General features: G+C 43.6%; 1 protein-coding gene across 4 annotated transcripts; it reads left to right on the forward strand.

Annotated features, from left to right (window-relative positions):
• The first annotated feature begins 7737 nt into the window (after positions 1-7737).
• Positions 7738-26033, forward strand: rtn4a (reticulon 4a). Of its 4 annotated transcripts, none has more exons than XM_042103320.1 (8): positions 7738-7848; positions 7950-8436; positions 13974-14181; positions 15351-15489; positions 23144-23213; positions 23822-23868; positions 24094-24152; positions 24825-26033. In XM_042103320.1, the coding sequence occupies exons 2-8, from the start codon at positions 7962-7964 to the stop codon at positions 24865-24867; spliced, it is 1041 nt and encodes a 346-aa protein (XP_041959254.1). In that variant the 5' UTR covers positions 7738-7848; positions 7950-7961; the 3' UTR covers positions 24868-26033. The 4 variants fall into 4 exon arrangements, with proteins under 4 accessions (XP_041959254.1, XP_041959255.1, XP_041959256.1 ...); XM_042103321.1 differs by having other exon boundaries at positions 7738-7843; XM_042103322.1 differs by lacking the exons at positions 7738-7848; positions 7950-8436 and adding an exon at positions 10731-11055.
• The last annotated feature ends 111 nt before the right edge of the window (positions 26034-26144 follow it).

The raw sequence follows: 26144 nt of genomic DNA on the forward strand, positions 1-26144 counted from the left end.
GACGCAAGGCAACTGTGACATTATTTTGTCTGACCTCTGTAGTTTCAGTTGTAGACAGAACAAGATGGTAAATTCCTTGTGGTGGTGGCGAGGGAGCTTACATTGTCTCAGAGGCTCAAAGGACTCATTCCAGAGACATGTTTCATGTTTTGGGAGTTCTATGTAGCGATGGAGTGGTTCTCTAAGGAGTAAACTCCTCTGTGGCCTCTGACACCACTGTGAGCAATGCTAATGTTTGTTTCTGTGCTGGTCCAGTGCAGGTAGCTGTAGTCTGTAGGTTGCCATGAGAAAAGCCTTCTTTGGTACACCAGTGCATGCCACACAGGCTAACAGACACACAGACTAAGACACACACACACAAAGACAAAGACACACAAAACAAACATATACACTAACATACACACGCGTGTGTACGCACACACACACACACACACACACACACACACACACTCGCGCAAACACACAGACTCACACACACAAATGACATGGGCAGTGAGTGCGAATGTGCAAGCCTACTCTGAGCTTCAGAAAGGCACACAGTGTCCCTGTGCACAGGCCTCCCTCCTCCCCTAACAACCCACCCTGGAGGAGGGGAAGAGCATACGAGAGAGAGAAAGAAAGAAAGGCTGGGGAGAGAGGGATAGGTATTCAGACCTCGGTATTTTTCCTCTGTGTTGCAGTCTTGTTTTGCCTGTATTTATTACTAGATGGAGCATGTATTACACCTATTCGAGAAGTGCATTAGTTGCTTAAGCGAAAGTGCAGATGCTTGAAGCCAGACATGGAGTGAGATTTACGTTTGTAAAGCAGTGTTTTTTGTGAGTTCCGTAGCCAGGACTCGATGTGGACAGACCATGAAGGTCTGAGAAGACGAGTAGGGGAGATAGAAGACAGAGAGAGAGAGAGAGAGAAAGAGAGAGAGAGAGATACCATGTGCACAAAACAAGACTGACTCTTATGTGACATGCCTCATGCTTCACTTCATTGATCTTCATTGATCAGTAAAGAACAAGATTCGCCTTGACTAGCACTAAATCGTTTGGACGTGCTACGAGGGGGAAGCTCGCACTGCGTAAGAAATCAGAGGAGCTCAGAGTCGTGTGGATGTGCGGATTCCAGCCGTGGGTGGGAGAGAGGGATATGTGCGTGCCGCGGGCCAAGGCTCGGTGGTGTGTCGGGATAAAAAGAGATTACGCTGTCAAAATGTGGAGAGAGCAAACTCATTGTACACTACTGAACTTTGAAAGAATGTGGAGGGAGGGGAGAAATGGAGAGCAAGAGTGAGTGAGGTGAGAGAGAGAGAGAGAAAGGTGGGGATTAGATAAATAGATAGGAGACAGATACAGATGTGTAGAATTGTTCATGTATGCTGTTTTTCTAGTTAGTAACCACAAGTTTTTAACAGCAGACCACTATCTGAAAGGTTGGACTATGATGTAAGTGTTTCAGCAACAATTCCAGCTAGCCTGAGTTGGCTCGAGGTGTGTGTTTACCTAAAAATGTCTCAAAACTAGTTTGGCCTTTAATAATTTGCTCATCTGGTCAAACTTTAAACACATTTTGGTCTATTTGCCATCATGCAGAATTAATGTTTGTTTGAATGTAATGTATTTTGTGAAGCCTCTTTGTGGTAATCTTCACTAATGAATGCTACATAGAAAATACAGTGAGCTGAACAGAATTGCACTGATTTGAATAGACTACAAGCTGGCAACAGCGCTTGATTTAATTTGGCCTTGCCCCCCAAAACACACACAGACACACACACACACACACACACAAACTAGACCCTCTTGTCTCACACAGCTCTTTCAACATCTATTTTCGGGACACTGATTCGATATCTAAACTATGCCAGTGTGTTGAGAGGTGGCGGAGTTGGCGGGGCGGGGGTGGGGGTGGGGGGGTTGGTGCAGGCTCGCTGAAAGGCAGCGTAATGGAGCCGGATCAGAGCTCAGGTCTGAACCGAATCTGGGCCAGATCCATTTCTGCATCAGCTGAGCTGAGCTGTTGTGTGCATAGCAGAGCTCTGGACAAAAAAAGCCTTCAAAACAAACACGCCCCAGACTAACCACCACCACCTCCCCACCTCTGCCCCCCACCCCCCTTCAGTGTGCTAGATGTAATCCGTCCCTGTTGAAATTCCTCCATTTGGAACGTATTATCCTCAGACAGGATTAGCTCCTTATAAACGCTGGGAGTCAAGTGCTTCTGCTGCTGCTTGCTGCTCAGAGCTCACAGGCTTGGGAGCAATTAAAGGAACAAGTAGTTCAGCTGAGTCAAATTCAGAAACAAAGTGTGTGTGTGAGAGAGAGAGATAGAGAGATATATATATAGAGAGAGGTGGGTGGTAGATTCAGAGTTCTGTGTACTTCACTGAAGTAGAACACTCAACCCTGCTCTGGCCTTTGTCACCAATCACATTTTACTACTGAAAGAAACCCCTCTGACAACCGTTTACATGGCCTAGTGTTTTTAACCAAGACCCACATGACAAAAAAAAACAAAAACATTTCAAAGTCAATTATCTTTGGAGAGAAATGTTATAATGTGACATTTTGCCTTTGCTTTCTTTTGGACACTTCTCACTAGTTATCTTTGTCAGGACGCTAAGCTCTTAAAATCACAACCTGGTTCTTAGCTTTGTAGCCGTCCCGCTCTAACTAGTGTCTGACTAGACAGAGAGAAGCTTGACTTATCAGTGGTTTCAAGTTGGGGGCTGACGCAACTACTAAACCAACATGACAGAGGGAAATGCACTCTCTAGGGCCAGCGCAAGGGAAGGTTTCTCATGCTGCGAGAGAGAGAGAGAGAGAGAGAGTTCTCCATGAATTGCAGTTCCATGAGTCATCATCCTAGAATGACGATTCCAGTGTGACAGACTGGTTCCAGTAAACATCAGGTGGGAGATCTGGATTCAGCCAAGGAATGACATCAAAAATCACCTAAAACTCTCTGAGACTGTCTTAAAGAGACCAGGACTTGTTTCACAATGATTGAAACCATAATAAAACAGAAGATTGTGAAGCATTAATTATCTTCCTTTGGTGCAGAGGATGTTACAGTTGTATATTACACTACTTTTATTGCACTCTGACAAAAGAGGTAACACAGTGTAAAACAAAAGCACTCCATGGCAACACTAATCAGGTATTTTGGGTGGAACCAACTAAGTCTTTCAAAAGACACATATTTGCCGACACCTTGGTTGACCTACATGCATTTGACAGTCTGGTGTGTCAGAAGCCTGTAGGCATGGCCTGTGCCTGCACAAGTCTTTATGGGGAACATAATTCACATTTGACCTCAGCCAGGGACAGCTGTTGTATGATAACAAATAATAATGCACGTTTGTGAAGAAACATGTTGTTTGTCATTGCCAGGGAGCATATAGCATTATAGACTATGTTTTGATTATTTTATCATGTGGCTGAGTAAGCTTACAGTATTACTGGTGGAAGGCAAACTCCCTTGACTTGACATGGGACGTTTTATTGGCTCGTCGGCTCAGTGTGTTTTTGCATACCTTTGTGTTTTTCTCCTGCCAGGGCTTTAGTGTACTTATCATTGTGCCAATGTTTCAGCTGTTCATATCATGTTTTTTTTTTTTTACAAATTCAATATTTTGCCTGTTTTTTGGCCATGTGTGCAGTGGAGGATCGCTCAAGCACTGTGTTTAGATAGCACTTATCAAATACAACATAGAAAAACATCACCAGTATGTGGAAGAGCCTGTTTCAGAGCACAGATCAGATGTTTTTTAGAGCACAGATCAGATGTGACAACAGTGGAGAGACATCAAAAAGGGGAAAAACAAGCAAACAAGCAACTCAAATCCCTCCCCTTAACGAAAGTAATTATTCATACATTCAATCAGTTGTACACTCAATCAGTTATGCCGCCTTTATGTACAAAATAACATAATTGTTCTGTAGCTTCACAACTGAAAATTATATTTGAGCTGACAGTCTTTCGAAAGTTTTTTCCATTGCTTGGGGAGGTCGAGTTGATTCTGAAAACTTTAACATTTCCCCTGATAACTGATGCTACCAACCCACCGAACAGTAACAACAAAACTTTGACATGTGACCGCATGCATGTTTCCCTTCTCTCTCTCTCTCTCTCGCCAAATACGGTGCCCTGGCATCAAATCCCATCTGTCTGTCTTCCCATCCTTGTGACGGATCGGCGGTTTCCAGCACAAAGACCTTGTAGAACCAGTCTGTGGCTTTGTTCATCTAGTGCCTCGCCACACAAAGGAGGCTCCAGTGACACCCTGAAGGGGAGGGGTGGGGGGGGGGTATAGGGGCAGGGGGTCGGTGGGGGGCACAGGCCTGTCTCTGTGTCACTTGCCACTGCCCAGTACCCAGCCTGTCCCTGGGTGCGCGACGAGCCAACAGGCGAGGCATTATGACTGGGTACTGATTAGCATCAGAGAAGCAAACTAATGATAGACAGAGATGGCATGGGGTGGGGAGTGGACACACACAACAGGCCTATGTCTCATCATGACTATGTCTCAGCAAAGGGCGTAGGGTCATGGAAATATTTGTGGTGTGTTCATTGATGCTGTTCATTGATGCTTGTTAAACTATAAATTTGCTGTGACTGTTTGTGGTGGCGGTGTTGTGTTTGTGGCTCACCCCTGCACTCGAACCTGCAACTTGCAGCATCTTGGAGTGGGAGCCAAGTGGGCTAGCAAGCTAGCTAAAACCCATGGGTGCTATCATCTCTTACTAGCATGTCTTCTAACACACTGAGAGAGGTCTAACTAATGGATACTGCAAAGTTACTGCCTCAGCTGGATACCGTTACTGGAGAAGAATAAGCCTCAAGAAAAAGCCTACCTTCAAGAATAAGCCTACCTTCAAGTCATACTGAGTTTGTAGAAGCCAAATGCACATCCAATTCAGGCAGCCAAAATCAACTATTAAGAGGAATGTACTCTGTTTACACTTCCCATACCAACCGTAATGTACCGTAGGATGCACTTTCACCTAGATTCAACTGAGTGGAATGGAGACAACCAGCTGTAGGACTGACATGAGTCATATAAAGACGTGTTCGGCCAGTTCCCCGTACATGGATTAGGCCTAATCCAAAGACTACAAGAGTTCATGTACGGGAAAACAAGCCCTTGATTCATATCATTCATTATTACTGACAGACAGAGGACATTTAAAAGATCATGACTGGTGACCTTTGGTTCCACTTTGGCCTATTATCTTCTTGCTTGTCAGTGCAACCCATGATGACCATCACTGGAGTTCATCATCGTTTCTCAAAGTTTGCATTGTCAGCAGTTGCTTTTAGACAGCAGAGCACTTAAAAGTACTTGAGTTGAGCAAGCTGGGCAAATAGAAATAGCCTTCTTTGACATGACTATGGCATTTTGTAAATTCTGAGCCTATGTTCCCAAGGTCCTATGTTCCCAGGGTCCTATGTTCCCATGGTCCTATGCTCACAGCATAGGGACCCTCTAACTGGGGAACATAGGACCCTTTCTCATGTTCCGCATTATCAACTCGGGGGAACGGAACATAGGGATGACCCTGCTTGAAGTATGGTCAAAGAAAGCCAACGAGCAAAACAGTTCACATCACATTCTGATGGGACATCAATGATTTAGTGATGCAATTTTCATACGCTAATCATTGAACATCAATGTACAGTAAACTTAATATAATGCTGAAAATAAATAGAAATAAGATAAATAAACAAACAAGGGGAGAATTAATGGACATTAAAGGTCAAAGAAAATATATGGGTCTTTAAATTTGATTTAAAGCTACTGGTAGTGGGACAGGACTTAATTTTTATAGGGAGATTATTCCAGAGTCAAGGGGCAGCAACAGGATTTTTAGGATTGCATTGGAGACTGAAAGATGATGTTGCGAGGAAGACCTTAGTGGCCTAGAAGGACAGTATAGGGACTTAAAAGGTCACAGATATACTGTGGTGCCATCCCATTTAGGGCTTTGAAAACAAAAAGCGAAACTTTAAAATTGAATTTTGTATTTGACAGGTAACCAGTGGAGTTGGGCCAGCACAGGACTTATGTGCATATGTTTCTATTAGTTCCAGTAAGAAGTCTAGCTGCTGCATTTTGGACTAATTGAAGTCTAGCAGGGGTGGATTGGTTCAGACCTAAATACAGAGAGTATAGGGATTATGAACTTTCGGGCCCCTGGGCCCAGATGTATTAAGGGCCCCCCACTAATTGTTGCATATGTGTGTATGTGTGTGTGTGTGTGTGTGGGGGGGGGGGGGGGGGCATACATCTTGATATGTTGATATTGAGGCAATGATTCCATGCAAAGGCTTGGGCTTCAGGGCCCCCTGACCCCTTGGGCCTGGACCCGGTAGGCTCGTGCAGTAATCCATCCCTGAACTAACCAGTCAACATCACCCTGAGGAAGGCACTGTTTAGTTAGTAAAATGAGACCAGTAAAGCCATTGCACACTATGACACACAGAACACCTTAAAACTGGACACATACCGGCATATACATACATATGTGTGCCTGAGTGATGGTCCAGTGTGTAGAGATGACAATCAAGGAATAAAATCTGGGCTGATTTTATTCCAAAAAGTTCAAAGCATAATTGGATGTAGGCTGTATAATAACACAATAATGACCCTTCTAGTTGCTTACCTGAAGGCAGTGCCTTGCTGCCCTACTAGAGATGCCAGAGTGCAGAACAGATATAGTTACCTCTTGTAGACTACGTAGGCCACTTTCACAGGGAGTCATAAGAGCTCCAGAGCATCTTTCTTTATCTTTCCCCATGGACCTATATATGGGCTATTGCATATCAGAGACCACTGTGTCCAAGACCAACTGTGCTAGCACTCTCATGCTTCACACATGTGCTGTAGGCTATCTGGGCACGGTCAAAGTCTTATTTACCCTGCCATTCAAGTTAAATTAGTCTCTGCAACAGAATATCTAAACTGCTCAACCTGACCAGTTTTTTTCATACAGTATAAAAATATACAGCATATACAGCATTTTCCCATCATAAAAATGGACCAAGGATTTTGACCTTCACCATGACACTCACTCTCTTGAGCACCTTGCCAGGCACACATAACTAAGGACTATGGTTGGACTACTGTTTGCACCTTCACCATGACACTCACTCCCTTTAGCACCTCACCATTCCTGGCCCTGTCACTACAAGCGTCTTATGCTTGATCACCCTCAAGCACATTGGACTTTCTTAATTTAACTAATTTAACTTTAAGTGTATTTAGTATTTCGTTTTGTTAGTTTTCTTGTCTTCTGTCTTATCTGTCTTATCTTCTACTGTCTTTATTGTACAGTGGAGTTTAGTTATATGTTGATACTTATACTTATGTTTACCATTTCTGCTGTAAGTGCATGTTGTGTGTTATGTCTGTATGCTACTGAGACCCTTGAATTTCCCCTTGAGGATCAATGAAGTATCTATCTATCTATCTATCTACAAGATTCAGGAACTACAGAGCAAGAAAGGGTTCAACATAACCCTCAAATTATAGTACACAAAACAATCTAATATCAAACAATACGGAACAGAAACAATGGCTACAAATCCGTTATCCGTAGTGCAATGAATTTCTTCACGGGCTGCCCAGTTATAGCCTATTTCTCACTACTTTGTAAATTAATCGATCTCGGTGACAGATTTCAAACACAGGAGGCGTGGCCAGTGACGCCCATTCGACGAATATCCAATCAAAAAACTTTTTTTTTTTCTAGTCTGCCGCGCTGTCTACGCTCGCTGCTGCTGCTGACAACTCCCAGTTCCTACTTTATCGGTGGACGCCTGGAACTGAATCATCCTTGGTCTTTTTAACGTAAGGTGATGTTCGTTTTTCTCAGGATTTCTTGTCTGAAATAATCTTAGCCTTTGTGGTGTTTGTCTCCGTACACTTTTGACCAAATATATACCTTACTCTCTAGGATACAGCAAGGATGGAGGATAACTTCAGAGGAATAAGCTCCACAACGCCGTCAGTGGATGATCTTCTTCAGTCAGGGCACGAGTACGGAACCGAGGATGAGACGACTTCTAAACTGTACGACGACGCAGCAGGTTTCCTCATAGACACAAGAGAGGCTGTAGCAAAAGATTTTGACGACGACGATATTTTGGACCTGGCTGGCGGGGCTCAAGATGCTCTCGAGAGGCACAGGTCCACGTTACCGCGTTATCACGAGCCGATTGCAGACTCATTCTCGGACCCAACTCCAGAGCCAGAACCAGAGCTAGAACCCGAACCAGAACCAGAGTCTTCTGTTCCAGACCCAGAACCTGTAACAGCACCTCACAAACTGGTTAGTGGTTTGGGTGATATCAGCGGTAAACTTTCAAAAGAGGAAGACGCCCCTCCAAAAGAAGAAAAGACTGCCATAGTGATCCCAAAGTCGAGAGCAAAATCAGGCCTGTGTAAGTAACTCACTGCGTTAATCGCTGATGTTATGGTTCAGTGACTCTGTTGTTTATCTAATGTTAGTTTCTTGACTTTTCGGTGGGAAATTGTTTGGCAACCAACCTAGCTAACTTAACACGAGGATTAGCCGCTAGCTCTGTAACGTCAACTGTGATGTGTTCAGTGTGATTAACTGCTTCTGAGTTTGACTCGGGTTCGTTCACCCATCAGCCTTTATCAGGTGCTCAATGATGAAGTGATGCAATATTATCACAGTAACGCTAATGATTTTCAATCAGAATTTCCAATCCGAACCCTTATGATTGACATGAACTCATTTTTATCTCTTAACATGATCACTAATGATGCTTTACAGAGTGATGGACGCAGCCGAGCTAAAGTAACGTTAGGTATAAACGGTACAGTCGGGCGGAAACTATCACAACAACAATAACACATGCTAAATACGTAAATACGTTTTGGGGTAAATAATAAAGTCCGTTTTTTTTATTATCTGTATTCATTCCTCTCCAGTATACTACTAGCCCGAGTTGTAAATTGGTTATTATTAAGCTCTGACGTTACACTAGGATGCCATCTTGTGGACATCACGGTAGATACATCATTTTGGCAGGGAGGCATTATGTGCACATTTATGAAAACATAACACATTTTATGATTTCCCAGGCATGTGATGTCGCCCATTTCGTGTATCTTGCGACAATACGTTCATTTTTTTATATTATAAAAGTGCGTAAGTGTAGCCTACTACTGAAACATTGCGTCACAGCCCACACTGAACAAAATGTACAGTAACAACACGACGAGGTGTGGGTTGTGCGGATAGGGTTAGGCATTGACTGTACATGTGTTTTGAACAATTCTAGTGTTTAAAACATTTCCTGAACAGGCCACAGTATCAATAATTTGCACTGCAATCTGTGATGTAGCCTATTATTGTGTTTTTTAGTTGTTAGAGGTGTGTTGAAAGAAAGCAAGTGTTTTTTGTTTGTGTTTGTTTTTTTGCTTGTCACATTCACGAAAACATGCAAATACACACACAGATACAAGTTGCATGATGTTTCATTAACATTTTCAATGCTTGAATTAGATGATGATGATGATGTGATGTGGTCATAATGCCCAGGAACATGGCCACGCCTCACCACAGCAGCTCCACTCATGTGTGCATTCCCAGAGGAGAGCCAGGCAGTGTGTTTACACTGGTCTTCTGGTCCTGTTTGATTTCCTGTATGATTTTCATGTTTGCTAAACAGTTTGGCTTAATGAGGACTTGGCTTGGACTTGGGAGGCCTTGGAATCCACAAAGACACCTGTGCAGAGGTGCATAGGCATGATTATTTTTGCTGTGGGACCATCTTATTTCAGACAGAACTGGCCAACTTTGCCTTATGGCAAGTCTTGAGCAACTTGATGGCAACTTGAGAAACATAGCTGTTCTTAGGCCTGTCACAATAATTATGTTATTGTACGATATTGTCAACAGTAACTTTTGTAGCCCTCAATATCTCCCGTCTGTGTTCTCGTTCACGTCATTGGTCTTTGTATTTGTTTGAGGTTTAATTTGCGATGTCCCAAAACGTAGCAACGTCTGACCTAACCCAGAAGGCCTGCCTTACGATTACACAGTTCACTCCGTATGCTGTTGTGCTGTTGCTGTATCACCCAATCACAGTGTTTGAGCGGGGAACAAAAAGCTGCAGTCACAGGTGGAGAGAGGCCTTGCAGTTGCATTATTGGATGACTACAGCAACCGTAGCCTATGACCATATTGTTTCTCACAATATTTTCTCAGTCAATACATCGTCCACCAGAAAATATCTATCGTTCCATGTCTAGCTGCAGTAAAAAAGAGAATCTATTGTTTGATACTCGTATGGTTTATATGCTGTAACTCTAAGCATTCATACTTGGCCTTGTGGTGTGTGAATGCCCTTTAGGCCCTAAGGGGTTAGCTGTTTGTAGTTGATCAGTCATGTTGAGGACTGCAGTGCGTGTGTGTGGGTGTGTTGATTGTGTCTACACACATAAGTGGGTCTGAGCAACCCCCACCACTGTACACCAGGTCATTCACAAATGCGTATGCAGATAGAATTCGGTATGTGTTTGTGGGTGGGGTGGTAATGGATATAGTAGGGGGATCGGGTAGGGATTCAAGGTGGGGGTAGTGGCTTGGTTGTGTGTGTGTGTGTGTGTGGAGGGGGGGGGGGGGGCGTTCCATGTCATCTCATCAGCTGACTGCCAGCTGCTCCCCTGAGGGTGTGCGAGGTGAAGAGAGCGAGCGAGAGACCCCCCTTCACTCAGTATCCGTGGACACACAGCGCACACGCACACGGTCGCCGCAGAACCCGCACAGCCACCACCACCACCACCGCCACCACCTCCTGCTCCCCCTGGGCGTGCAAGAGTCCATCGCCACCTGCTCCTCAGCTGCTGAGCTAAGGTGTCGCTAACGACTGGAGCCTTTCTTTGGAATGAGCAACTACTTTTGAGAGAAACTTAACTGACAGACAGAACCTGCACGTCCTCGCGCAGAGCTTACTGGAATTTTACTATTACTTGTTTGCACTTTATTTTTATTTAAGCAATGGATTCAAAACCCTGGAGAGAACAGGGTAACTCATTTTTCTCTTTCTCTCTTGATAACTTACTTGATTTTCCATGTTATTGCATTAGGATAAAGATGCATGATTGCTGCTGTATGATGCCAGCATGCTATTTGAGTGGTTAGAAGTGTAACTTGCCCACAGACAGTGAAAGGTGAACTGAGGCCAGGGCACACGGAAAGTTCTGGGCTATGTTGACTGTGCAGTTTGTCGGTGTCTTCATTACTGTGGAGTCTGATTGCACCATGCTGGCAGCGCACCTCCTGTGGCGATTCTTGGCGACTGCCCCACAGTTTCCATACTTAGATGGATTGATTGTACATTTATTTGTTGATGTACAATCACATGTACTGACAAAAAAAAAATCATTCCACTCTGGCTGTAACCAAATGAAGCAAAGTTCAGTTGATGTGTAGTTTGGCCTGATGCATAGTGTTCCAAATCTCCAGACTATTTTGATTCTTCATCATTACTTAGAACTATGCTGTCTGTGGCAATAGTCAGGGTGCAAGAGCTATCCCAATAAATCAATTGCAAGTTGAGTTGCAGTTATTGCTGAACATCATTGGCTTTGTGTAAGGAATGTGCACATGTGTCAGATGTTTGAACCATGATGTCGGGCTTTTATTTTGATAACTGGTAACGGGGCATGATAAAGAGGCGGAAGTAGAATTTGTCAGTGAAGAAGTTCACTCCAGTGGATGGTGCACGGTGCACGCAAGCAGGAACAAGATGGATTCCAAACAAGGTTAGCGCATATTCTTTTGTCTTCGTGCCAAATCCTAGATTATTTTATTGCACTCTTGGCTGTGATACGTGGATATGATTGGGTATTTATGATTGATATTAGCATCCACGCAAATTATTTATCACACTGTCGCTTGGGCTTTGGCCTAACGTTAGCTGGGCTACATTTGTTCTGACAGCAATTTCTTTTGGCGTGTGTGGTGAACATTCATCACTGCCTGGATGTTGCAGTAATGTCTGTTTGAGCTGTCTATTCAGAGGAAGCTCTTCTAGAATAGTTATTCACCATTTGGAAGTGTCCCGGTTGTTTTTATTAAACTTCATGGATGACATTTCACGTTAGTCAACCTAGTCTGTTGAGTAACATGCATTAACGTTACGCTAATTAGTGCTAGAGCCAATACGTTATGTGCATAACGTTACGAGATAGCACCACTGTCATCACGCCTGTTTAATCTAATTTCACAAATTTCTAATCTTACGTTTTGTGATTTTGTAACTAACCAAATAATGTTGGTTCACGTCATGTGACGCTATTTGGTTAGCTAACGTTAGCTTCTAAAGTTCGCGTTAACTTCTAGGAAATGGTCTTGGGGCTAATCGAGTGTTATTGCGAGTAAACATAACGATAGCTACATACAATACAATACAGTTAGTCAGATAACGGCACCTGACGTTAGCTGCTAACCATTATTCACTTTAACGCAATGCTTCGATGTTGATTGTGTATTAGCGTTAACGTTAATTGCCAGACCATGGCAACGCAATTTCGCTGTCAATTATGCAATACACGTTAGCTAGTTAGTAGCTAGTGCGAATGTCATCCAGTGAAGTGCGTATGCAAGTTCGCTAACGTTAGAGGTGGTTAACCTCCTATCGATAGCTAACTTGCCCTTTACTAGGCAGCTACTTTCCCCCCTTATCTACACTACGTTGACAGTCTGTGTCACCATACGATAGGCAAAGGAAAGCCGCATTTCAGCACCTTTGCTATTGACTTTAGCCGAGCGATGATTCAAACATTTGATTGCAATGCCATGCCCTTTGTAACATGCGAATAGATTGTCGTTTTTAATGATTCGAAGAGTGTCTCACTAAATCGGCAATTCTCTAACTTGGCGATAGTAATGTTATACCGTTTGGAATTGCATAGCCGTCGATACGGTGTCCTCCACTTTCTTTGTGACCTTTATTCTCCTCTCGCCCCCCCTGAAGTCTCAGATAACATGCAGAAATTGGTACCGCATACTTAATGTTTAAGTACCTAAAGGAGAACAGATAACTCCTTACTTTTCTTTTCTATGTCATGCTTATTTCTTTGTAGGGTTCCCATATGTATTAATCGAGAGGTTGCGCCGTTGTCAGCTGAAATTGCAGACAGGGCACAGGCTATTTAAGGCGATTGTAGATCTCACTGAGATATTGCTGTATCAATTTAAAGTGTTACAGTACCTCACACTAGTTATAACACCGTAACGTTGGAGCTGGAGTTCTACATTTAGGTTGTTTCTGAGGATGTTGACTGATTGAGCTGTGAATTATTGTAGGGAATTGAATAGCCGTCTTAAGAATCGTGCCAAGTTTCAGCTTTCTCATTTTAATCTAGTGTTATCCTAACACTGAATTAATTTGGTTCCTTGCTTGTATAGAAGTGAGTTGGCAGTTGTGCACCCACATCCATTTTCAATGAATTGGGTGAATTTGCGGTTTGAGGGAATGTACTCGTGTCCATATGCTGTGGTTTCTGGTTTCTCTAAAGGATGGAGACCATTCAACATTGATGTGATAGATTTACCAAGGGTGTACGCATGTCTGTCATGAAACAAAAACATGTTTGTGTGTGCGTGGAAGCCTGTTACATCCAAAGCCGTGGACTTTTGGAGATAACATTTCAGAGAAGAGACAGGTGGTGAGAATTGTGTGTATTGTATGTTTTAACATAGTTTTGTCTTGCGATATTCAAATATGATGTATTAAAGGCGTCACTGTCATCACAATTATGGTGACTGTTTATATGCTCCGGTCTTATGGGCTCAGGGCTCTTTCATACACTTGATCTAACGGACCTAATCCTCTTCCACCCTCTCTCTCTCTCTCTCTCTCTCTCTCTCTCTCTCTCTCTCTCTCTGCTTGTGCTCCTCTTCCTTCCTCTCTTCTCTCTCTTCGTCTGTCTCCTGCAGTGGTGGACCTGTTGTACTGGCGGGATACCCAGAGGTCGGGGGTGGTGTTTGGGGCGAGTCTGTTCCTGCTGCTGTCGCTGTCGGTCTGCAGCATCGTGAGTGTGTGCGCCTACATAGCCCTGGCCCTGCTCTCAGTCACCATCTCCTTCCGCATCTACAAGGGCATCCTGCAGGCCGTCCAGAAGTCAGAGGAGGGGCACCCCTTCAAGTGAGTTGTTTGTGTGTGTGTTTGTTTGTTTGTGTTTGCCCCTTTGGTGGCGTCAGATATTGAGAGGCTTTGAGGTGAGTTCAGTTCAGATCAGGAATGTAGCTATACATCGTCATTAATGTCTTGTACTGCAACTGGTCACAAATAGAATCTCTACTTGGTCCTTTCACCTGCATACGCCGCCAGTCTTCAGCAGAATCATTTACTCGAGCGCACAGACCACACAGACAAGCTTGCTTCCTGTGACCTTTTGACTCCTGTCTCTGTATGCACACACAAACACACACACAGACACACTATTTTAAGGAACACCCCCCCCACCCCCCAAATATGGACCCTAGAACACACACACACACACAGTCTCGCCCTCGCTTGTTCAGCTAATGAAACTGCTCTAATCCTCTCTTTGATCGTTCTAGTGAGTTGTATGCGGCCCGGCTGATTCTACGTGGCTTAGTTTGAGCTCATGGAGAGGCGATTACCGCCAAAGTCCTTACCTCAGACTGCTTTTAATTTCCACTCAAACATGCTGGAAAAGCGCCCTCACTAACAGATCACAGTAATGCCGGGAATGACTCCTTAATGCCATTTGCAATGTTTCGGAAATTGCTAACCTGCGAGTATGAGCTAATGTGTTTCTAGTTTTGGTTTTTAAGTCCGCCGTCAATCACTACAAATTACATAATCCCTCTCAGTAGACGTAAAGTGGTTGGTAAATTAGTTGAATAGAATGATCTAATTAGAGATATTGTAAGTTGGAGGAGTAGTCATTTTCCTCAGTTGCTTGGAGGGCTGCAGTCTACCTGAATCGCTTATGACAGAAGTTCGTTGTGCAGGTGATTCAGAGCCAAACAAATGACATATAATCCAAACAAATTGCAGTTGCTCCCACGCAAAATGGAAGCTATTGAAATGAAGCCTACTAGTAGTGATGTCACCCAACACACATCCCTTAAAGTTGGCAGCCATGCTGTTGGCAGATTTAGGGCACAGCCCTGGCAGCTTTGCCAATGCCCTACTGTACTAGTGGTGATAATGAATACGGTTGACAGGGTGTGATGGATGTTGGTTAAGGCACTGAAGGTGGTGTAGGGGACGGTGTAGGTGATGGTGCTGTTGTGATGTTGAAGGCAGTGATGGCATTTCCCCCCCCCCCCCTCCCTCTGTAGGATGTACCTGGAGAATGACGTGAGCGTGCCCACTGACCTCGTCCACAAGTACAGCGAGCTGGGCCTGCGCCATGTCAACACCGGCATCAAGGAGCTGCGCCGCCTCTTCCTGGTGGAGGATCTGGTGGACTCTCTCAAGGTGAGCAGCAGCAGCACTAGCAACCAGCTGACTGATCACATAATACTCTATTGGCAGCAGCTAATTTCCCCACAGATGCAAGCATCTTCTAAATGTATTCATCCATCTGTCTATTTATTGTGCTCTTATTGGTAGGCCAGTTATATTGTTATATTATGCTGTTTTGATTTGTCATCACCTACGGGATGGGTTGGATCCCTGATTGTTTTATGTTGTGAGTGTTTTATGGGTGCGATTCTCTGGCTTCTAAGCCAAATCCCAATCAACCACGTTGATATGGCAATAAAGTATTGAATCTGTATCGGTTGAAGAATAGGAGATGCCCAGTATTGTCTAGTAGGGGGGCATGGTGCACATATGGTCTAGTATTGTGGACAAGATGTCAATTATCTGTCCATGTAGTTTAGTTTTTAACAACCCCAAAAATACTGAAGACTATACATACAAGAGATGTCAATATTAGAGATGCACCGATATGGAATTTTAGGGCCGATAACTGATATTTATTTATGTTTGTTGTGGCCGATACCGATACGATAACTGATAATATTACTCTTGAAAAAAAAATGTGAAAAGTGATTTGGGGAAAGCATTTAATAAGCATAATTTTATTGCAGTAATTTTACCTACCACCAAATGATGGACAGAACTCGTAATAGTCCTCAATAGTACGGCAGTCAACAACGTAACAGTAGCCTAGCCCTACAGTATGTGTGGCTCCTTTAAGTGAACCTGACATCAGTGAATTGCGAGTGAGTGGCTAGAGAGTTTGAATCGTTTTCATTTAGGACTAAACGCTCATAAACGGCTCAGCTTGGAATAAGCTACAGTATAGCGACCAAATCAGAGTTTGTGAGGGAAACTTCGGTTTAGTTTCAACTGCGGGTAACTGAATAAAGCTGCAACTCCTCAGACTGTATCTTATGTCCGTCTACTCTGTTGCGCACTCTGTTGCGCCTGCTGCAGCAGAAATGAAGGGAGTTAGCCCCAAAGGTTTTAATAACTTATTATGATGACCTGTCTGGAACTGAAGCACGAATGGTTTATGGCATATTTCTAGGTAATAATACAAAGCCCAAGCTAAAGTAATGCAAATATAATACTAAAACACAACTTAGAACTAGGCCTAATTATGTACTTGTGTAATTATGTATTTGTTTCCCCGACCAGCGCGGTCCAAACACACCAGCACAAGACGGCGCTAGATAGGGCTGAGCTCCGCTCTGTTAAGGTTAAATGGCGGATCATACACGAGAGGATTTTGAGATGCACAGATTCCCAAATGAACGTATCCACAGATTTTGTTAGAGTGGTGAAATACATTCACACCGCTGACATTATATTGAGGAAAAAGTATAGCCAACCAAGCTCAAGTAGCTCAGTGTAGCCAGACGGACCTTACTTAGGCCTAAATTAGGACTTGAAAAAATATCGGCGCAAATTATCGGCCAGAATTCTGTTATCGGACCGATTAATAATATTTTCATTTTTTCACTTATCGGCTAATAATATATCGGCCGCCGATATATCGTGCATCCCTAGTCAATATAAATTAATAGATGAATCTGAAAATGATATTCAACAAGTTATTGTAACAGATCATCTTTTGGGCCTTATAATTATACTATCTTGTTAAAAAGACTTTCCTGGTCTAATGGTCATGGCTTTGGAAGCCATCTCAAAATGGTCAGCTTCAAGTCTTGTCACAAATCTGGAAGATTCAGCGGTCACAAATGCGTGATCACACCCAAACCGTCCCTTTACAGCACACCATTAGATATGCTTTCTCTTCATTAGACTGAAATTTCAGCTTTAGCCTCCCTCGTCTTCGAAACACCAGCTGCTCAGTCTGTATGAAATGTTGTGCGGTTCTCATTAATGTGCGTGTGCGTGTGTAATGTGGCGAACCCTATCGTAACACCCCCAATTATCACCACTTTTGTTCAGAAATTCTAGAAACAACGATGTTTTTTAACACTTCAAAATAACATTTACTAAATGAACCTTACATTTTTCAGTAGCCATAGTTGTGTAGATTTGAACAAAATCTGGTTTGGTTCTTAACGGGAGCATTTACTGCCTGAAATATCCGATTTTGTTTACCACGCTTGGAGTTATAGTGCTGGCCTGATGGATCGCCTATTTACACCGTTTCAACGGCACATGGACGGTTAGACCGAGAATTCTTGTCGTGAAATTAAAATTCCACTGGAGCTCCAAGCGGTTGTGTACACGCAGCCTTACAACACTGTTTACAGCTCCTCGAGTCACGGTAAAATGTCATTTTTGGTACATAGCTAATTTAGATACACCTATGTTGTGCGTGGTTGCGTTTCTATAGGAGTCCGCTGTCTTGGTTTGTATAGAAATGGATATTAAGTGACACATACACGCAAGACGGTGGAAATACGGGACCGGTGGAAATAGGGGGAGTTACGATATATGAGCATCTAACTGAGTGTGTGCAGTGTGGTTTCTATACTTTCTAGACTTTTTTTTTTTTTTTCTCTCTCTGTGCCGAGTTTGTTCGGAGTGTACAATTTCCATGGTCATATCTTGGGTGCCAGGATTCGCCCTTTTCTTTGACTATAGCCTATATGCACGTTGGATGCTTCACCGTCACCAAGGGAGACCTGGGAGAGACGGTGTACAATAAGGAAGGAAAACAGAATGAATGGCCCTCTGAAAAGAGAAACTTGTGTGTGTCAAAGCAGTGGTGTGTGTGAGTGAGGGGGGGTGTTAGGCCAGCCCCACAAGGGTCCTATTGTGAGCCAAACGGGTGGTGTTAGGGGATTTAGGCCGGTGTCTGACAGGCTCATGCTGCTGCTGCTGCTGCCAACAGACCGACCCCTGTCTCTAGGCAGCAACGGAATGGAAGAGTCTACATGTGTGCTTTTGCAGGGGGGTTGAGGGGAAGGTGGGAAGAGGAGGTTGACTGGGGGAGGGGGGCGGCGGTAGTTGTTGGCAGGGTATCTGTGAAGAGGTGGGGGCAACTGGACAGTCTGTCCTGGGCATAGTGGGGGGTTGTGGGTCAAGTTAAGTTTTCAAGGATTTAGACATCAGTCGTCTTCGTCCCTGGGCAGATACATTCCCTGCTCCAGCCTTGGCTATTCATGCCAGATAGGCTAGTTGTCCGTAGGGGTGTCATAAATCATCATACGGGCCGTTCACACCAAAACTATGAGGACAACTGTAACTATAAAGATAGCAATGTCTACAGTAGCGAACAGTAAGAAAAGTGTCTCCTCCATCTCTTATGTTGATGAATGTGATGTCTAAAATTTGATAGATTCTGACTGGCTGTCAGCTTTTTATCGTTCTTAAAATCGCTCTGAAGGTGAACCCTAAGGATATTGTTTTTCATGACGTTATCGTTGTAGTATGAGCTGTGGACTTTGTTCTTCATATTCACTAGAGATACGTAAACCTGTTTTTTGCCCCGTTACCGTGCCTACTCCCAGCTAAGAAATGCAGTTCTGAGACTGGTCAAGGGTGTTTTCTTTCCTCTCTCCTAGCTGTTATGTAACACTAGTCCTGAGTTCAAATTCTGTGTGTGTGTGTGCTGGTTTGAGGCTCATTTGGCTGCCTTTGAATGTAAAAATAGACATTTTTGACACAAAGCCAAATTGGCTCCCCCTATGCATCCCTCAGCCTTTTCCAGCTTCTTTCTTATACCTCTCTCTCTCTCTCTCTCTCTCTCTCTCTCTCTCTCTCTCTCTCTCTCTCTCTCTCTCTCTCTCTCTCTCTCTCTCTCTCTCTCTCTCTCCACACCACACGTTACCTCACTTTCTTAAATTTGTGAAGAATGCCTCCTCTGTCTAGAGTGCTAGCGCTAGGCTGAGCAAGGGTGTGCAGGACCTTTATTTTGTTGTGTCTTGTGGTCTACCTCAACAGTTGCCATTTGTGGCCATTTACGGGCTCCGCCAATGGTCTCTATGCCAACAGCTGGCGGATCAGAACTGTGAGGCAGTTCAGGAGTCAAACAGAACTGCATTCAGAATGGAAGATAAGGGGCCCCTTATCTGTTTAAACATTTTGGGATCACTACTGACTGTCTGGTGACAGCTGTGGGACTGAATCTGTGGGTGTAACCAAAAGCAGATGTGTTGGTACCATTATTGCTCCATCATCTGTCATTCCTTTTCGTCATCCTGGTCTGTTATTATCCTTTTGATCAAGGGTAGAGTGAACGATTCTGTTTTGGTTTTGTGAAATGTTGATATTTGAGTTTAACTTTTGCTAGCCATGCCATGCTAGTAGGGGTGTAAAGATTAACCGATACGTATCGGTATCCGTTTTTAACGTGTAAGATACGGCTACATCGATTGTGAAGCCCCGTATCGGAATAAAACTGAAATGAACCGGTCGTTATATCGATTTACTTGTTACAAATCGGTTCATAACCTTTTCTGCTCGCTCAGACTCTGATTTACGTTGCAAGCAGCGCGTTCATCCCACTTCCTGTTTTGAAACTACACGTGGCACGGATTTGTGGGTAATGAAGTTCGTTTTGGGCTACACTCATTGCCCAAAGTAGACAAAGGACTTCATTACCCATAAATCTGCTGCAACTTAAGCACGTGACAACTCGCACTCTGTCGGTGTTTGACAGATTCTTTTGTTTGTCAAAATCCAGCGCGAAATTAAACACTTACTATAGCATTCCTAAACGGCAACGATAGTCTGTAGAGTAGCCTTACGTTTGATGAAGGGATTTCCTTAATGTTAAAGAATAATTTGGCCCTTGCTGCTAAACCGATGTACAAATTATTATTATTATTATTATTATTTTGTTCATATTCACTCAGACTTGGAACAAAATAGGCCCAGTTAATTGATATGTAGGCCTATGTTGTTCTTGTAGGCTATGAGAAAAGGCCAAGATTGTCTTAAGCACCGTTTTATTTTATTTCGGTATTGTCTTACCTCAACAATAGGCTACAGCTCCTTGAAAACAATCAGATATAACTCTATAAAATCTATAAAGTCTATAAAAATGTATTTTTATGTTGTATTTGGCTGCTTTGTTTGGCTGAAATGTAGACTATTCTTTTTTCATTTCAATATAATATATGATACAAACCTCAGTTTAGATAATCATATTCACACATTTGTTTTTGCCTAATTGACATGACCATGATAATTTATAATATAAAATTAATGTGCACCTTAAGCAAATGATGAAAAAATCTTTCAGAATGCTTTCCATTCTTCAACTGCATCGAATCGCATCGAATTGTACTGAATCGTTTTTTATGAACATGTATCGAATCGTGCCCATGTATCTAGATGTGAATCGTATCGTCTTTTACATGAGATTCACACCCCTACATGCTAGCTAGCTAAATAACTTGATATGAACATATCATCCAGATAGCCGACGTACCACCTCTCTAAGTGCCCATAAGTGATGTCCTCCAATGCCAGGTTGGCAAAAGCTTCATGACCATTGCGGCAGAGTTGAGTGAAATGCCACCAAATGCTAACTAATTTGGTCATTGGTTGTTCGTCACCCTAATGTGATTGCAATCGCTGTTAACAAGAGCAAGAATGATATCAGTGATATCTAATATGGAGACAACTGGTAACAGTGCAAGTTTTTTTGTGTCTGCGAGGCTGTGCTGGTGTCTGAACCAGAGGGCTCAAAGATGGTATTGAGATGGTGTAGAATTAGACAAGATGTGCGTAGTAGTTTTGATTGTGTTCTTGATCGTGCTGCTTCCTGTAGCATGGCTGATGTTACCAAGGCACGCTAAACTCTGCCAGTACTGCTTCCCGCCCCCTCTTTGTTGTCCTGTATGCAGTCACATCTTGGGCAAACGATGCCAGTTGGTGTTGGGTCCTGGGCAGAGATTGGCATTCTCATACCAAGCAATCTTGGGGCTCTCATACCAGCTACCAATTAGTATGTACACTAAGTCAACTAATCCCATATCTGAGCCTTATTAGTGCGTCTACTATGGTCGTAATGGATAAACCTCCATGCCCTCCTGTGCGCAGGACCTTTATTTTGTTATGTCTTGTGGTCCCTGCTACTACTTCAGCAGTTGCCATTTGTGGCCATTTACAGGCTACGCGTCTACTATGGTCGTAATGGATAAACCTCCATGCCCGCACTAGCCCTCCTGTATTTTTACTACGACTACGTCCATTTGTCCATTCGTAGCTCTCCCAACCCCAAGTCGACGTTGAGTGTCCTTGACTGTGTCCTTGTCTGTGCCTGTGTTCGACGCATGCACGCTAGTGAAGCTTGGTCCTCAGAGCTGCCTGTCGGGTGAAGGTGTTCTTAGCCGTGTTGTTAAGTCAGCACCTTCCCGGGAACTTCTCTCTCTCTCTCTCTCTCTCTCTCTCCCTCCCTCCCTCCCTCTCAGCACATTGGCCCGTGGCCCAAACATCCAGGACCCCTGTCAGCCAGCTAGTCGTCCGTCCATCCTTCCTGGTGCAGTTAAAAACCCTCCGTGTATGGAGAGTGCCCTTCTGTGGTGGGAGGCGGGTGTGTATGTGCCCCTGGGTGTGGGCAAAGAGGGGGGTGGGGGGGTGGCAGGCAGGCATTGAGGGTAAGGTTTCCTCTGGACCTTCTGCCCTTTCGCGCGGCGTGGGACCTCAGCCATAGCTGGAGATAGACTGCACTGTTCCGTTCAGTTAAGTTCACAGGCTGGCTTGGACGCAGCGTCCAGTGGTGGTGATAGATGGGCCCATTTGCTTGCTTTGCTGGACATGCATTTAAATGGACGAGAGAATGATGAAGAGTGTGTGTGTCTGGGACTGAATAAAAACCGATTAAAAACGATCTTTGTGTGTGTGTTTTTACCAGAGTGACGTAAAGGGGAAAAGATCTGGCTGTACGAGTCAGTGTGTGTGTTTAGGGGCGAGGTCAGTTACAGTTCAAAGCATGAACACGATGAGGTAGTCCACATGCCAAGTCTTAACCTTTAGTACCTATCTTGTTAGCTGGTCTCCTATTAATGGAAAAAACATTTTCTGATATTAAGGAAGCTGATACCGTGGCGTTTATTCATAAACCACGTCATACACAGTTGTGGTTGGACGTTTACATGTACTCATTATGGGACATGAATGTCATAGCAACGTTAAAAAAACATGTCCTGCAGTCCAAAAAAAAAAAAAAAATGAATATTTTCCTTGTTGTGGTTCTCTATTTTGTGCGTGATCCTGTGTGTTCACACATATCTGATGTGAATGTGTTGATTGATTGATTAGCTGTACCTGGAATGTGGAATGTGCATGGGGGGATATGTGGCCAGGAAATAATTGGCAAAAGAAGACTGGGTTTATCAGTTTTTCTTTATTTCTATGTTTACAGAATGCATAGTTACCATGTGAACGTACAGTAATTGTGTTTACCTTTGGTTTGCTTTGATTGAAGACACTTAAAATGTCAAGTTGTTTAACTTGTACTGTAGCATGTTGTGTTAGCAGTGTTTCCTCTATGGGGATGGTCTGATTTGTTTGCGGATGGCCTGCCCCCACTGCTAAAAGAACTCTAGAGGAAACACTGTGTTGGTGTTACTGTCGTTTTCTCCATGGAACGTTCTCATTTTTGTTACTGTACACTCCAGCCTAAAGTGAGTGTGTAAAAATGAATGTATAACCTAGTCAAGATGTGAACGTTAATGTGTGTGTGTGTCTACAGTTTGCTGCCCTGCTGTGGATCCTCACCTACATTGGTGCCTTTTTCAATGGCCTCACGCTCTGCATCATGGGTAATTTTACACACACACACACACACACACACACACACACCCACACAATGATTCTTAGGTAATGGTGTAAGCTAAGTGCACAGACAGGCGCACTCTCAAACACATTCCCCTGTCCTAAGCTGGCAGTAACCCAGGCGTGGTAATGGAGAGAAAGCAAGCACATCAATAAAAAAATAGTAGATTAATAGCAGTTGGCGCCACCCTAATGCAGCCCAGTCTTTTTCAGTAGCTTGCTTCATACAGCCCACTGGAACCTCCATGTGGTTAAAGCAGCACAATGTGGTTCTTCTGCCTTAGAATAATGGCTTCAAAATCATTTTGGTGCCACACTGACTTGTAGTAAGGAGAATGTGGTCTCAGACATTGCCGATGTGTGCCCAGAACTACTGTGGGTCTGCAGATAAATGGGTGACCACCTTGTGTCATTAAACGGATGTGAGATGGGGGTGTCAGGGGGGTTGCCCTTTTATAATCGTGGTGAATCTGTAGTGGTGTGTAATGTGGCATTCAGTGTTATGGTTTTATATTTATATCATTACCTTTTTTTCACAGTCATATTCACCTGCTCCGTCATGTTTTTTTTAATAACCTCTCTTCCTTTTCCTCAGGACTGGTTGGAGTGTTCAGCTGGCCAGTGATCTATGAGAAACACCAAGTATGTGACCCACCCACACACACTCAACCTTTCCTTGACTCACTTAATTTCCTCAACAAAAAAAAAGTTAGCTCCTCTAGGGAGCTTTTTGGGCATTTTTGTGCTGTGGGTAGAGCGGTCCTGGGGCATAGTGATTTATTGTGACTTGTGTGTACATTTGATTGTCTTGTTTCAAACCTGTAAAAGTAACAAACCTTTGACTTATGTTTTTTCTCACCTCAATAGGTTCAGATTGACCATTACTACGGGATGGTGAGCAGTCAAGTCAAGGACTTTGTTGGGAAGTAAGTACAGCCTCCCGCTTGGTAACCTGTGAAGGCTCGACGAAAATGCAAATATGGACACCTGCACTGTGTTTAGATCGACTGATTCAGTCAGTGTCCACTTCTGTACAAATTGGTAGTATACTCAGAGGAGAGTCCGCTCCGCTGTAGTCCCCCCCCCCCCCCCCCCACACACACACACACACACACACACACACACAGAGTGGCAGGTCTGATTACAGATGCCATAAAAAAGCACTGGCACTTGTGCCACAATATCAGAGAAGGGTTAATTTACAGTTGAAGCCAAGGGTTGGCATGTCTGCTGTCACACTGGACTAGTTATCTTGAGAGGTGACTCCCCTGAGCATAAAAGTTGTACACTGTACACACGCACCAGGAATTACCTGTGAGAAAAAACGGCAGGCGTAGCCCCCCAAGAGTCACCTCAGTGAGCCCTTTCCAATTATTTCTCCATCACAAGCGTCACTTGCTCATTAGCCCTGAACGTTGTGTCTGCATACTCATCTTAGTATTATTTCAGCGCTTTGTTCTCATCTTCAGGGATTTTGTCCTTTTAACATCGTTAGGTTCGATGTCAGAACAGGTGTTGCTTTTTGAAAGTCTTTTGTGCAGTTGTCAGACGCATCTCTCCTGATGTGGTCCCTCTCTCTCTCTCTGCTCCCATCTCAGGATCCAGGCTAAAGTACCCGGACTGAAGCCTAAATCGGAGTGAAAAGACGGAGCTTGAGCTGGTGTGTGTGTGTATGTCTGTGTGTCCATGTTTGTCCATGTTTTGGGAAGTGTGTGTGTGTGTGTGTGTGTGTGTGGAAGGGAAGGATGTGAATGGATGGAACCATAAAGGAAGGAGTATGATGGAGGAGAGGACGAACACAAGGCCTTCGACGTTGTAATGTACACTTGTCCTTTCGTTTTTCTGTTTAGGTTGTTTTTTTCTCTCCCCCTGCAGTCCCGTCATCAGATGAACTAACCCTCTCTAATCTGATAGCAGCTGTTTCTGTCAGTACCAGCTTAATGTTGTACACCACCGTAACTTAAAAAAAAAAAAAAAAAATACATGAACTTAAAAAATAGCAGCTTTCTGTAACATCAATAAGGAATGTCTCACAACCTGGTTGACCACACTTTGTCACAATAGGAAATGTTCACCTAAGAAGAATGTTTTGATGCTTTTTTTGTTGTTTGTTTGTTTTGCCTAAAATTTGCTATCCCAGTGCATAGTTTTCAGTTTCATAAAAGCGTTGGCAATCAGATTTGTTTGTAAAGGGACTAGAACATTCATGGGGATAACGTGGCACCAACACAGGGAGTACTGTCACAGTCCCCCCCCCCCCCCCCCCCAGCTTTTGTTGTTTTTAGGGGTGTCGGGATGTAATTGACATGCAGAGTTTTAATTGCCAGTTACTCATGACTTTGTCATTCAAGACAAAAACTGCTTAGTTTCAGCATCTGAGCTTGGGAGTCCTTTCACACCATTAATTAAGCGCCATCTTTTTTTTTGTGTGTGTGTGGATGAAATGCAAGAAGTGAAGCTTTTTATTTCTTCCTGTCACTCTGTTGCAGCTGACTAGAATGTGTGGAAGCAATGACGAGAGAAAAGAAAAAAAAATAGAAGAAAAAAAGTTTCACGAAAAAGCTTGACTGCATGGCTTTTGCTATTTGTTTCTCTTTTATATTTCATAGCCCCCTCATGTGAAGCTGTGGATTTTTCTCTTAAACTCATCCCTGCTTTTCCTGGTGCTGTCAGTCATCAGTCATGTGGTCTGTTGTGGGCAGGAAATCCTGCCCAAATGGAATTTGGGTGGGTGGGGTCTATCTGTGAAGTGCTTCTGTGAATGTGTAAACAAGAACCAATAAAAAGCTCTTAGGCAAACACCCCAAGTTTTGGTCTGTGTGTATGTTATAAATGTTTTGATGTCACCTCAGTGTCCTTAAGCAGAGGCGAGGTCTGGCTGCAGGAAATGGAAGTCCTACCACATATTGGCTGTACCT

The sequence above is a fragment of the Alosa sapidissima genome, chromosome 9 (genome assembly GCF_018492685.1).
Source record: "Alosa sapidissima isolate fAloSap1 chromosome 9, fAloSap1.pri, whole genome shotgun sequence".
NCBI lineage: Eukaryota > Metazoa > Chordata > Actinopteri > Clupeiformes > Clupeidae > Alosa > Alosa sapidissima.